The sequence below is a fragment of the Seriola aureovittata genome, chromosome 13 (assembly GCF_021018895.1).
Source record: "Seriola aureovittata isolate HTS-2021-v1 ecotype China chromosome 13, ASM2101889v1, whole genome shotgun sequence".
Classification (NCBI taxonomy): Eukaryota; Metazoa; Chordata; class Actinopteri; order Carangiformes; family Carangidae; genus Seriola; species Seriola aureovittata.
Window position 1 is genome coordinate 26,286,512 of NC_079376.1, and position 15,334 is coordinate 26,301,845.

Here is a 15,334-nt window from a genome sequence, read left to right on the forward strand (position 1 = left end):
GTATTTTTACTGTGCACAGTGCTGTTCCTCTGCTCTGAGGGATCTGAAACTGAATTTCTGAACAGTTCGGATGATTCTCTTTCGATTTCAGATTGAATTTACAAACACACCTAGAACGATCAGCTGGTTAATGATTACTTTTCAATATTAACCCAGTAGAGTAAGAAGCATAAAGACACGCTTTTGCGGACAGAACAACAAGGGCAGGATCAATTAACCTAAAGGTTGGAACTACTGAAGGATGGGCATCATTCATTCCACACAAAAGACAGAACTTCAGCCAAACAGCACATGAAATTAACTGAAGACCAGCGCCTTGATGAAGATGAAGTCAGTCTGCAAACTTTTTCTTACTGGCTCACACTAATGCGATGAGTGGATCAGCTGTTAAGAACACTGCGAGCAGAGAGAGGTGCAGACTGTCAGCCTGCACTGTTCTGAAGGATTAGAAAGACCTCCAAAGATGACCTAGAAACTGAAGTCTGTTGTGACGAATGAGTAACCCTTACCTAATGTTGGACCATCAGAATACATCATGGATGGTGTAGCACTGATTAAGAGTTGTGTTACGATACAACCATCCAAACTTCATTAAGCAACAAGAGAGACAAGGACATGGAGCAGTTGGGGATGGGCCAACACATCTAATTTCATGAAATAATGCATTAGTGCCAAACTATGGGAGATTTCCCACAAGTAGTGGTAACAAAGCATTTTGCATTCATTTGCAATTACATCACAATATCAGGACCATGTAGACTGAATGAAGGCCAGACAATCCTCATGACAGGATGTTTTGAAAAAGCTGAAGAGACAAAAGTATTCAGAAGGATAAAGTGGAGAGCTTACCTGATTCAATCCACCTAACTAAGACATGCAAGAGTATTCGCCTGGTGTGATGACACTGCCGTACATGTGCTGCTCTTATATTTTGCAAGTTGCAGCAAGTTTGACTCCACTGCAGTCTTCATGCACAAAGGCTGTGCTGGCAAAGAGAAGCTTGCGCCCATCAGTACAATGTACAAACAGCTGGGGACAGCTTTCTGTCAGTGTCTTCCAGTACACCATGCATTAACAGCATGTGACACAACGCAGCTTTTCAAAATAGGAAATACTGCTATTACAAAACCTGAGAGTTGACTGGCTTAAGTCACTTTGGTTAGAGTGGAATGGATGGATGGAAAACAAATAGATGGATGGGTTTCCACCTACGACATGCTGCCTCAGCATGTGCTGAGAGCCGTGTACATGTTGTTTTTTTTTTCGGTTTTATTGTTTTTTTTGTAACAGTTCTGATATAATTTCCAACCGCATTTGTTAGGGTAATGAATGTATGTGTGCGTATGACTTTTCATATTAGTGAAGTACAGTGCTTCTGTATATTCTGTCTTTTTCCCCCTCATTGTTACATTACAAATGAATGTGTTGTTGTCCTGCTCTGTGTATTTTGGCAACACTATAAATGGTCATACCAGTAAAGCAAATTTGAATTTGATGATATTGAATGAAGACATCTTTTGTGTCCTTCTACTACCACACCGCATTGTATATTTCACTGTACAGTGCTAGTGGCAGGGTTAGAGTATTAGGTGCTAGTGAATCCTGAGGGGTCGACTGAATTGTTTCTATGTGAAGATATGACCTTCTAGCTCTAGGTTTATGTCCTAATCATGACCTGAAGCATATTTTTGTTCTCCAAGTCTATTTTCCTGCATTCATAGACAGTGATTATATTATGGGTTCTAAGCTCTTCCAAAATGTGGGTGATCTACAACACATTACTGCGTCTGATCACTTCATGTGCCGACACAAACACAGCACTTAAGCTACTGCTGCTCTGCTAACATGCTGCTCATGTTATTCCTTTGGTGTAGATATGGTGTCAGGAAAAACTTTATATACTTTGTGAAATAAAGTCTAAAATGGATCTTTATTATTCATGCCTTCATATGTATTTGGTATTAAATGCAATGCATTTGTCATGTTACAATACAAAGTTATTTCTCTCTGTATTTAAAAATATTTATTCTATAATTGCTGTTTCATGACCTACTGTAGTTTGCCTGTCCATTTCATCATACTACATTTTAGTCCATGTAGTTCAGTTCTCAAGTCCCAGAATGATGTGATGCCTCCTGTTTTTAGTCAGACTTTTGCAGTGAAGTGCACTGTGCCATAGATCTAAGGGGTAAATCCCATCCAGGTTGGAAACCTCCTTTGCAAGTCAGAGACTAGAAACTTCTGCATTTTCTGAAGAAAATGCGTGTGATGCTGCAGTGGTGCCATCAATTTATGACTATGTGAAGAACTGCATCATGGTCAACCTTTCATATTTATAGCCTTAACAGTGTTTGAGATATTAATGATTTGGTGTACTCCTTAAATAGAAATGGGAACTAAATAATTACAAACAATATCGCCAAGTTATTTACGAGTTAATATGTACATTCAGAAGTGCTTTTAGTACTTATTATCATATTCATAGGCAGCAATGACTCCAGCCTATTTGGGATTTGAACCAGTGATTTGCTGTTCATGGCCCGGCATGTGCGCAAATGGCAGGTGCCAGCTGCAGACTTTCCATTAATTTATAGATACAGCTCAGCTCTCACAGATCCAAATGGATGAGCAGACCTCTTGAACTACTGTGAGTTAATCAAAAACCGTACATCGTATCAGCAAGATTATTACTTCATGAGCACCACAAGACCTTTCTGCACATGTGTGAGCTGTGGTGTTTATAGCGTTAAAAATGTGGAAACAGGAGTGAGTTACAGAAAAGGCTTTTTCTGTTTCCCTCTGAAAATCAGTCTCTGGGGCAGTTGGACCATACTCCCATCGCTCTGAGGCTCACTGTGCAATTTCTGTATGCTTTTGTAAGCACATTGCCTGAAAGAAGACAAATTGTCCTACGGCGTAGGAAGCAATGATGTGTGTAGAGTGACATTTGTGGCCATAAGGATGAGTTGAAGCAGTTTCAGTTGAATTATAACTCTGAAACTCATACTGGCAAGTAACATATCTCAACTGTTACAACAAGAAGCTATATCATTTTTAAGCTGGAGGTTGAATGGCATGAAATGGTTGAACATTTTTTTTTTGTTGATGGAAAGTGTAACAAACAGCACAAAACTGTACAAAATGTACAAAAAATAATTGAAAGATAAAGGGCCAAAAATTGCTTAAAAAAAAAAAAAAAAAAAAGACCTAAGAAAGAAGACATGTACAAGCAAAACTTGTAATGTCACACCTGAAGGAGATTTCTGACACAATGTTAAAATGATTATAAAAGCAGCTTATATTAACTAAAGTGCAGTGCAATGAAAAATTAGATGCCAAAATGTTAAACTGAAGACGAAGTCTATTATATGCAAAAGCTGAAAAGTTAAACATGTTGAAACAGTTGAAAGCAGTTGCTGCAAAAGGTGGAAGTAGAAATAAAATGCCTTAAAACTGTAAAAGAATGAATCATTTGTATTAGTAACAAAAAGATGATGTGCATCCTAAACAGTTTTGAAGTTTTGAAGGATTTAAACATTGCCTCCATTGACTTACATTGTAAAAAATTGCAGAAAAGCTAATATTTCAAAAATCATAAATAGTATTAAAAAGTTGAAGTTGAGCATAAATCTCCTGTAGAAGCTGAATGTTGTGATAGTTGAACGGATTATGTAGCACAATGTATGCTGGAGTAGTTAACAATTGAAGGAAAGCAAAAGGAGGATCACAGGCCCTGTTCAGACCTGCTAGGAACATATGTCTTCAGTGATCCAGTCACACGTGATTAACTCTAAGATCGTCAGTTCACATCTGATTTGAAATGCGTCAGCACATGTGTCTCGATTGACCACTTGTGATCGACTCTCACTTCCCCATTTTATATGCAAATAAACAGGTATGTGTTATTGTCTTTAGCCAATCAACAGACAGGTCCATTGTCAACGTTGTCTAAAACCTGTGATGAATCAAAAACTGTATAGGATATGAAAAAAGTTGAATGCAAGTTTTATAGCAAATCTTGTGAACATTTAAAGTTTGAATGAAGTCTCTAGCTGAAAGTATGCTGAAGTAGTTAAAGTTCAAAGGGCAGAAAGTTTTAAAAGATTTGAACATCATCTCCATTCAATTGAATGGCAAAATAAATTGCAGAAAAAGCTTAATACTTCAAAAATTATAAATAGTAGAAAAAAGCATAGAAGCAGAAATCTCCTGAAGAAGCTGAACGTTTCGATAGTTGAACGGTTTTTGTAGCGCAAAGTATGAAGGACTAGTTAGTTGCCGAAAAGCATACAGAAGAAAAAAAAAAGATAAAGATTTGAATAACAATGGTTATATATATATAGAGTGGGATTGCTTTTTCAGCTCCTGTATGGTACTGTACAGACACAGGTTTGGGGTTGGGTGTGGACAGTTGAGATGTGTCCCTACTAATGATGAGTGTGTTTTCTGCAACAAGTGGGCTTTCATGATGTCAGTTAGCTGCAGCGCTAACGCCAGAGTCTCATTGATGAGGAATGAAGGGGCAGGCTTGATGTGGTTGGTATTAGACTTTAAAGTTTTCAAACATAATGGATTTTAAAATGTTTTTTAGAACCGATATTACAATGAATTAGAAACAAATGCACCCAAAAAATGTATTTAGTACATCAGGCCTTGTTTATGAAGAACCAGTGTCAGTGTAGGTGTTCTGTGATCTCCTTCAAAATGTATCATCTTTGACATCAGCAACATATAGGAATAATAATTACATTTTACACCTCTTCCGTGGATCAAGACTTATCAACTCACTCGTTATGCATTCATTTTCTTGTAGTAAAATTCCATTTCATGTAATTATTTTGGCTACAATATATAAATAAAAGAAAACATTACATACCAATATAATAAATCAAATAAAACTTAAAATATCTGTTTAAAATCAGAGAAAAATGAATATGACATACAGTCATATTAAGCAAATACATATTGAATTATGTAAAAAATTTGCAGTGTCAAACTAACTGTGTGTCTGTCTGTCTGTGTCTTTTTAGTATATCTGAGTGCAGTGTACTGTCTGGCAAATATGGCCAGTCAAATTCATGGTCTAGCCTTTATCTGTATAAGATTATGAAATCCATGGTAGCTAGAGCTTTAGCTATAATCTTTTTATATAATATTGGCCCCTGTGTCGTAAGTAGTCACTTTTTTTATTATTAAAACATTTTTTTCACTAATCCCTTGTGTGGTTGCATTTGGGTCCAGCTTACCACAAAACGTGACACCAACTAGATGAACGACTGTTTAACTGGAAATCTTTTTGCTGGGGTTTGAATACTCCATGGGTCACAAATATTCAGGTCCTTTATATACTGTTGTATTATCTTTCTAGATTGAGCATGGAAGGTGTCCAACACCGATGAACGACCAAGTTCCGGGTCTAAAATGCAGTTAAAATCTCCTGCCATTATTATTTTACCTGAAACGGTGGCCACCAGCAAAAGCAAATTGATATTTTTTTCAAGAGTGTTTGCGGAACCACTAAAAATCTACCAGCTTTATCATAAATAGTGTTGTTAACTTGGAATGGAGTTGTGAATCAACAACATAACCTGTTTTAGCTTAGTCAATTTTACCATCCCCTTTAAATTACAAGAAGTGATTATTAAATTCTTTTTTGAAGTAATCTTAAACTATGAAGATATAATGTACAGCAAATTATTATCTGTTAGTTGTAGTTTTATTTCCTTGGGTAATGTTGAAGGATTGCCAGTATTGAGGAAAACAAAAAGCAAACATAAAACTTAAGATCTGCCATAAATAAATCCCCTTAGCTGTCATCCTGAACAACACAGCCTCTCGCTCCCTCCCCCTAACCTCAGGGTTAAGTTAAGTGCACACACTGATCCAGTGTAAACAAGGGAGCAGTTGAGTTTGTGGGGACATTAGAGTCTCCTAGCAAAAGTACATATTCTACACCAACAAGCATATACTAAATGATATACTTTATTCAACCAGAGAATGAAGAACAATAATAGCAACTAGAAAATTCCAGGGAAATTTTGAGTGCCACGGGGGCTACTGCCGGGATGAGTACATGATTTATTTCCAGTGTTCAAAAGTCACCCTGATCATATTCTGGTTTTGAGAAATGTCTTGATATAAAAGACTCTGATATAAAACAATGTCACATCCCTCCATCATGTATTATGTGGGAAATATCTCATATTCTGTGTTGTTTTTTTTAATAAAACAAGAGGCAACATATCTTCAAATTGGCATTTAAAGGGTTAAAATCCTGAAAACTAATAAACATTTGGTAGGTTTGAGCAGAACTGAAGTGGTTTAAGAGATTTATGCAAAAAAAGCAGAAAAAAATATTGATATATGATGATTTTATAGCATTTTCTTTGTGTGTCCTTTTTTGGACGCGAGGAACCCCAGAGGGTACAAAATGTGTTACCAGTGTATAATAGACCTGTAACTGTAACTGACATTAGATTTTAAAAATATGTCAAAAAAGACACTTTCTTGCAGAAATCCATACCTTCAGCTGTAACACAGCCAAAATGATCAGCAAATCAAAAAAGAAAAGTGAAGAAAATGTCCAAAAAAGGACAGAGGGACCCCTGAGGGTTAATAAATCCCATGAACCGCTATTTAAATTTTCTAGTTATTATTATTATTATTATTATTATTACTATTAGCACTACATGTGTTATAGCCTTTGGATCATTACAAAACAAAGGAGTTTAAAACAAACAGTTTTATAACTGTCACTAAAAACAATACTCCATCCTTGTATATTTATTCTGTTGCATTGAAATTGTTTTGCCATAGAAAGGTAATGATTACATCATATGATATGAACAAATCTTATCATGATTATTTTGACATTGATATTATATATTTGATATTGCAACTGTGATATGAGTCATGATTTTAGTGGGTATGCATCATTTTTGCATTTCATATGATTTCTGCTGGGGTCTGTACTGAACAAGATGGTTCCCTTATGTCTGGAGAATATGATATGTAGGCAGAAAATAACTTTTCTGAAAATAACTTCATTGAAAATGGCATGCTGTGACACATTTTACCTTTATCAAAACAATTGAATCTCCTGCAATTTGCAATATCCAAATTTTGCCATATTACAATTTTGATATTTTGATACATTTTTCAGCCGTAGTTATGAAGTCTGTATTTGTGTTCCATCAATACACATGTTCTCTGTGACAACACACACCATCGACATGTGCAATGTGTGTCTGTGTATGTGGGACAGGATTTCCAAACTTACCTGACATAAAATGTTCATGACACTGAAATAAATTTTTTTATTTACTCTCACTTTTTGTTTAAGGGGGTATGATTTACTCTGAGATGATGTTGTTTAGTCTGTCATTGTTATATATTTGAATGTGACATCAGTACTCACGGTCATTGCACTGTGTGCCTGTGTAGGAGGTCATGGAGCAGTCACAGGTGTAGTTCTCCCACTGCTGGATACAAATACCCATGTTGGCACAGGAATCCTCCTGACAGGTGGTGCTGGGACCTGTGGAAGTCCAGCCATGCCCAAACAAAACAAACACACACACACACACACACACACACACACACACACACACACAAACACACAGACATATATGGACATGGTTATCCACACTGCACTGCCATTTGAAGAACAAAACACACACACTTCCAACAACATTTAAGTCTACAGGCAATAGTGAACGTGATATTGACAAGTTGTTTTGTTTCTTCAATCCACTATGTTGTCGTGTTATCATATTGATATTTGAATGATACATACAAAATTCCAACTGTTTTGTGAAACTTCAAAACAGGAGATGTTCACTATATCTGCTTTATGCAAACATGTAAATGAATCTGAACAAATAGCAGGCCAACCATCAGTCTATATAAATCATCTATAGGTAAATGTGTTTAGTGGAAACTTACCTGGTGAAATGATGCGAGCTGCTTATGTTAAAGGAGCTGTTCAAGACCAAGTGAAGTGCCGATGGGTTGGAGGAAGGATGGAGTGTGGGAACTTACAATGACTACAGTGATATCCTGCTGTTGCATTGATCTGGTTCAGGATTTAATGTAACAACAGCCATGTCACTTCTGCTGAAAAGTGTTTGCCGGCAGTGCGGTACCACTATCTAGTGGTGGTACAGTGTATTGCCACAACCTGAGCTGCCAACTTAAAAATCATGAATGGGATTTGATGTTCTCTCTGTCTGAAGACACACAAACCCATTTTATGTGATGACACTTTGTAATGAAATGCAGGCTGTAAATGACAAAACAGTTTAAATGACTCATGAACTGACCATGATACGGAGGCAGAAAAGAAGGAAAAGCAAAACTGACAAGAAAATAAACTGTACAGGAACACAGAAAAATGAGACATTAGAATGCCACGGACAAGACCAACAAACCGTGATTGATGACATTTTATTTTGAAAAATAAATTAATCAACCATTACTTTCTTGCAGTACATACAGTGCAGGGAATAACATTGTTATCAACCCCAGTGAGATTGTCTCAAAGAGGAGCATATACAGTACACAGAGTATTATTTTCTGTTTTGATTCAAATGAAATATTAGCTAACACATTAATTTGTCTAACATGGGGCTCTAGAAGTTAATGCTTAAACACAAATAAAAAAACATATGGTATACCCAATGTCCAACTGAATGATATGGTGGACATTAGAAAAAAACTGTTACACAGAAAATGACTTCCATGCAAACAACAACAGGTTGTGGAGTCTGGCCCAGAACCTTCAGAGGATGACAGAAATGGGCAAAAAAGAAAGACTTGCACAGAAGATGGAAACAACAGTGACATTTGCTTGCTTGTGCAAAATGTTTCAACAGCCTATTTTGATGCAGTTATGTACATAATATGCATGAAGAATTGTAAATTAACACAAAACAATTTAAAAACTTTGGCAAGTTTTGCTTTGTGAACAAACTGTATGGTCTGGAGTCCAGGTATTTCCTGATAGAGATTCCCAATGGGCATGTGTAAAACTGCACAACTACATTCATAAACTTTAAGGATTAAAGTATTTGTTTTTTTTTGTTTTTTTGTACACCTGTAATTGACCGTTTCCTAAACCCCTACCCCAAACAGTAACCCCAGTCCTTGATTGTATTATTTCAAAACTTAGGTACGTTAGCAGAACGCTGACCTAAGACCACTTTGCTAAACTCACAGGTTAGTCCTCATCCAAAAAATCCTTTATTATGCATCATATTGTAAAGATGTGATGATTCAAAATACAAATGTAACATTTGTTACACGTCCATGAATGTATTATGTTTTCTTAAAATAGTGCACTTCAATCCAGGGGTTTCAACCTTTTACATGTCATCATCCATCATTAACTGGTTATGTTTATTATTTTCTTCAAATCTGCCAGATGCAGTGCAATGCACATCCATAGAAAGCTCGACAGGCATAGCAACAAACCTCTGGGGAAGATGGCTTAGTGAACTATCAATTAAAAAGTTTTACCGCAGTGCAAAATCTTATTCTCAGTGTGAATGTCCCTCTGTACGATCAATATTTTTGTACCAACACAGCTGAACCAGCCACTTGTTAGAAGCTCTGTAACTTATTATGATGATAATATTATTCAAAAGTCTCATCACTCACTAAATTCTGAAAAAAACTTCACAAAGCATGGACATAAAAATGAAGCACCTGGCAGTATTTAATGTTACTACACTGGCAACAACTGCTCTGATGGTAGTGGTGACAGCACTATCAGTGGGCGACCAATGTGGCCGATAACATGCGTTGGTGTAGGTGAGGAAGTATTTGGCCTGACTCTAACAGTGGGTAAGTGAAGCAACAAGTACAATCAGTAGGATGGAGGGACTCCCACATGGATGAAGGGCTGTGGAGCTACTGTTTGCATTTAGCAGGAAGAAAGGGCTGCCGGAGCCGGAACTGGAGTTGAAGTTTGTGTTGTAGTAGTCTAAGTCAGGCCTGGATTTGAGGGACGGTGTACCTTCACATCCACGTTCAATCTGCCCACTGCGAAACAAGGCGTCATTGAGGAGGTCTGGCAGGCGACCGTTGAGGTCCACTGATGCTAAACAGCCCTGGAAGCCCTCTCTGGAAGCCACGAGTTTAGGCAGGTTGCCATACATGCCTGGACCCAGTCCTGCAATGAACAGATCACCTGGGGCATAGAAAACATAGACACAGTACAGAATTATCTAATGTTAATAGGTCTTCTTAAAAAGAAGCTATCAAATGTTTTGATTAGTGATATTGTACTGAGTAGTAGCATACTGACTGCTCTCTAACCTAAACAAGAGGAAATACAAGTCCAAAAATGTGGTGGAAGAATTATCTTTACATACAACATAGTCGCTGGTTGGATTATATTCAGAATCAACATTTTCTTTGAATGAATGAAGCACAAATGATAAGAAACTGATAAAAATACTTCTGGTCATGAGTAAAAAAGGCTGTCATGGAGCCGCCCACTGATGATGAATGGATAGGAATAATAAACAAAATCTAGGCTGTCATTTTCCCTCGAGGTCCAAAAAGAGAAAATGTGCTTGATCTGGACCAGGTGGACTGAAATCTATAAGGTCAGATTTCAGTTGATTTGTCAGAATGAATGAGTAATGGTGTAATGTGACTTTATATATGTAAGTATTATTTTATTGCATTTAATATATTATTATTGTCTCTTTTTCCCCTCAACTCCCAGTAATATTTGAGGTGAAAGCTCTGCATGTTCAATACTATCTAAATTGATAATTGTGAAATGTATTTTTTTTCAAATAAAATCACTATCAACAGATTTGTTACTTGACAAATACATACGCTAATAATAAATCCTCATTATAAACTGCTTGCAATGAGGCTTCCTAAAAAAGGTAGTTGCGGTTGCAATTTAGTTGTATATGAACCTAATTTCTAGGAAGACAGGGTTGGTACTTCAAAAAATGACCCTGCACTCTGCTACTTCTAAAATAAATACCTTCAATCAGTGAGGAATGTGTGAACTTCAAATGTTTTGACATAAGATGGAATGACTTAAATGTTATCACTTTACAATAGGACTTCCCTTATAAATGGTTTAACTAGTTCATTTATTAGCTTGTTAACACTTTGTAAATCATATAAGTTGTTATAACACATTAGATGAAAAGGGCAACAGTGACCAATTGCTTGCCAAATAGTGAGCCCACATGTATCTGTACTGTAAAGCCTCATATCTCATTAGTGAGCTTTCTTTGTTTTCTCAACCATCCAGCATTTGCACCTGCTGCTTCATCACGTTTCCTAAATTTCTAGCAATGAACCACCATCAGGATCTTAATGGTCAGAAAGTTTGATTTGGCGGATCAAATTATGGCAGATCACATGATCATATCAAGTGACCAGATTCATCCTCTAAGGCCTCGGTATTGTTGTTTACCTTGACATGTTCTCAGCAGCCGTCCTCATTCTAATCACAGCTGTTGATCAGCTTGTTGTGCACAGTGGATACTAACATGGAGATGCTTTCTGCTGGTTGGTCTCTTCTTTAGGACTTTAGCATTCCAGGTAGAACACAGGTAATAACCTTCCTTTACTTGTTGAACTGCTCACCCATTCTTTATCCTTCTGTTCACACCTCTGTGATTCTCCCTCCATCATTTTCATGTTTCTTCATCTCATTTTACAAACATACATGTATCATTTACAAACACTTATAAAAGGAGCCTTATTGTAAAGTGTGAAACACATCATCATTTATTAATGAGTTGCTGAAACTATTGATAATGCAACTCAATATTAAAATTAATGAGTTGTAAGCATTAACTTGTCTGCCAAATAGTGAGCCATGCAAATGAATACGCTAATTATAAACAATTTATAAAAACTTCCTTATGAATCCTAAAAGCGAAGTCTTATTGTAAAGTGGTACAACTTAAATAATACAATAACAAATGAGCATATAGAAATATATTACTGTATGAAGACTGACTTTAACCTAGGCAAAATGTAAAAAGAATTAGAGGAAAATAATGCATGACTATGAATGAAAGTCATTGGAAGTGGCTGAATATAAAGTGAACACACATGGAGGTATAAACATATAACAGGTGTACTGTCCTGTGGATACCTTTCAGGTCCAGGTTCTTGGCCCCATTGATACTCTGACTGGTTGCTATGGCATCTACTTTCAGTGTGTGGGTGTTACTGTTGTCTCGAGTGATGGCCACATTGTGCCACTGGTTGTCATTCAGGGCTCTTTCGCTCTTGCCTTTGATGAGGTTCGGTCCATTTCCAAGGTCAAACACATAGTGGATATATCTGCAAGAGGAGAGAAGCTGAATGTCACAGAATGCTTCAGAAGTCTTGAGCTTTCTGCCTTAAACGCCTTTTATTACACAAACTGGTCTCCCTGAGCCAGAACCAGAGTGAATTATATAATGCATCATGAGGATTCATCCTCAGTATAATTCCCCATATATATATATATTGTTTTCATGAGGATGTAGACATTGGCATGTTCCTGTCTTCCTGACTTTCCTACATTTGTGCACAAACATGGTATTTAGGTAGAAACTGGATCTGAGTTGTTGCCCTTCGAACCATTTATTTATTTATAATTTATTTATTATTGATTTATTCTGCAGACAAGTGCCAACATAAGTACTTTGAGGAGCTGTGCAGCCAAAAGCACCACTGTGTCACGAAGGATTAGACTGGCATAATACTGATGTTGTATAGATATTATATTTGGTTAAAGCTTCACCGTTACTTTCCTAACTTAAAACAGCTTCCATCTTCTTCCCTGCAGACATGTGATGGCAGCAGAGCAAATACATTGATAAACTGAGAGTGTTTGCCTTAAATCATATTCAAATAGATCCACTGCTGTAATATATCCACATTAACAAGCACTTTATTAGGAACACCAACAGCCTGTGGTGATCCTGTAGATCTCACAGGTGTTCTATTATATTCAGGTCCCAACAACTCCTCCAACCTGAACAACCATCAACCCTACGATCCATAGGAGCATCTCCTGAAATAGCATCCAGACCTCAGTTGTCATGTGTTGCCATAGAGATAGTACTGACTGTACCATCAGCAGTGTATACCTACCTTTGTCACCATGGTTACTATAATAATGGTCATGGCCTACTTAGGTTTAGGAAAAGATGTTGATTTGGGTTGAAATAAGAACTTCCTCAACATTAGACAATCTTTGTTGTCGTGGTTACAATATAAACAGCTAGTTTCACAGCAGGGGTGTGGCGCAGCACTGATGACCTGGCACACCTGTTACTAATCACTCATCAAGCCCTGTATAAGAAACCCCAGCTCTTCACTCACTCGTCGCCAGATTGTGCCGATGTGGTAACTCTTCAGGACAACTTTTGCTGTAGTGAAAGAAACTTTATTTGATCGCTCATCCTTGTTCTTTTGAGAAAATACTCATCAGTGTGTCTCCTCACTTCAGTTATTGCCAGAACCAGTGCTGTGCCTGCTCCTGCTGAAGATACACCACCATTACCTGTCACTATACTCACCTGCTGTCTCCATGCCCAACACTCACCTGCATGCACTGGCTTTCCAACTCCAGACGCCACCAGCCTCCACCTGGATCCCTTTCCCCCCTGCACCCCCCACTAAAACTCTCCCTTTGCATTTTCTGAGTTTGGCTTATGCCAATAAAGAACTTTTAGTACATCCATCCTGTCATGTCTGTACCTGAATCCGCCCTGGGGTCCAAACAGAATTTAATACCAAATCGTAACACTGTGTCCTTGAAGATATGAACATATAGACATGATGATAGACATTAAAACAATGAGCCAGTCTGGTGATGGTAGGGAAATAGTATGAGGAATGTCTTCTTGGCACATGTTGGGCCCCTAAGGGGTAATTACCACAACCAGACTGGACATGGTAGGTCAGGTCCATTCTGACCCTACCATGTGTTTGCCTCAGCAGAAAGCTGATCAGAAGATTCATCACATCAGGCTACGTTTCTCTGTTCTTGGTGACAGCAGTGGAACCTGTTGTGGTTGTCTGCTGTTGTCCTCCACCTCATTCTTAAGCTTTTCTGCTCACCAGAGCTGTAAAAAGTGGTCACTCTTACTCTGCTCTGAGTAAACTATAGAGGCTGTAGAATGTTAAGATCCCAGGAGGGCAGAAGTCTAAAATCACATTTTTCCCCATGTTTGACGGTAACATTACCTGAAGCTCCCATATGATTGGCTGATTGGATAACTGCATGAATACGCAGGTGCACATTGTTCTTAAGTGCTCAGTGAGTGTGTTTCTGCACTGTTAAAATACCGCAGCCCCAAGGGGGGCTCAAGATCATTTCTGTGCGTAGCCAGATGGTTGTGGAGAAAAAAAGTGTAACATATTAAAAATAAAATAACAGAATGGGGAATGGTTTTACATACATCAGCTATACCCTGATATAATTTATTTTTGAGAGTCAAAGTGCATTAGTTTATGATTGGACACAAATAGAAGAAAAAAAATGCTGCTTTTATGCCACAAAAGCTGCATAATGAAGCAACTATAGCCAGTTTTTAGCTATCAAATGGATCGAGTCAGGTGAGTCTCAAGGTGAATCATCTGAAAGTCCCACAGCAGCACCATCAACTGAGAAACGTAAGATGTCTGTGGCAGTTCTGACAGAGCCCCAAGCTGCCAAAAGCTTCAGAAATATCAGCCTGAATTTACACACAGCCAAAACCAAGTTCGAACATCCACAGTTTGTTATTTATTCAGAAGTGCTTGGACACAAAATGTTAGGATTAGGCCTCTCTTGCCCTTTTTCCCCTGATGTGTGTTTTTCTCTGTGTGTATGTGTGTCTGTCTAGCTAGGCTTGGCTTGCTGGTTCCTGCTCCCTCCATCCTCAATCAACACCACACCCTTCAGCAGTATTTAAGACCGATTCATCTCACCATTCTCTGCCAGATCTTTGTGTCATGACTAGTGGTGCCACGCTTCAGCCGACTCCTGCTCTTGTGGATCTCGTTCATGCTTTTTTGATTTTTTGTAACCTGCTTCCTCCTTGCAGGTCCAGTTCAAGTACAGTCCCTGTCTCTCTGTTCACCTCTTCTGGATCGTTCTTCGTCTGCCTGATAAGGTGGAGTACTGTGAGCAGTTCTGTTTGATCTTGATCATCTGCCCCACTCTGTGGTTTCCTTCCACTCAGCTCTGCTCCACTATCTTCAACTAGCCAGCCAGCGGTTTGCCCCTGATTGCCATCTCCAACCATGCCCCCACAACTCAACTACTATTACTAGTTTTCAAATAAAGAACTTCACCTCTGTGTTCTGCTTTGTG

General features: G+C 37.9%; 1 protein-coding gene across 15 annotated transcripts in view; it reads right to left on the reverse strand.

Moving 5' to 3' along the window:
• nrxn3a (neurexin 3a) overlaps window positions 1–15,334 on the reverse strand; it is a 239,751-nt gene that overhangs the window by 44,573 nt on the left and 179,844 nt on the right. For all 15 annotated transcript variants that reach the window (XR_008829349.1, XM_056393155.1, XM_056393150.1 and 12 more), the window contains 3 exons: window positions 12,137–12,327; window positions 10,016–10,189; window positions 7,418–7,537 (listed from right to left, as the gene is read on the reverse strand). Coding sequence is in view for 14 of the 15 variants with exons in the window: in XM_056393155.1 (XP_056249130.1) it covers window positions 7,418–7,537; window positions 10,016–10,189; window positions 12,137–12,327 (485 nt within the window). In the remaining variant the exon portion in view is untranslated. The remainder of the gene's footprint in view (window positions 1–7,417; window positions 7,538–10,015; window positions 10,190–12,136; window positions 12,328–15,334) is intronic.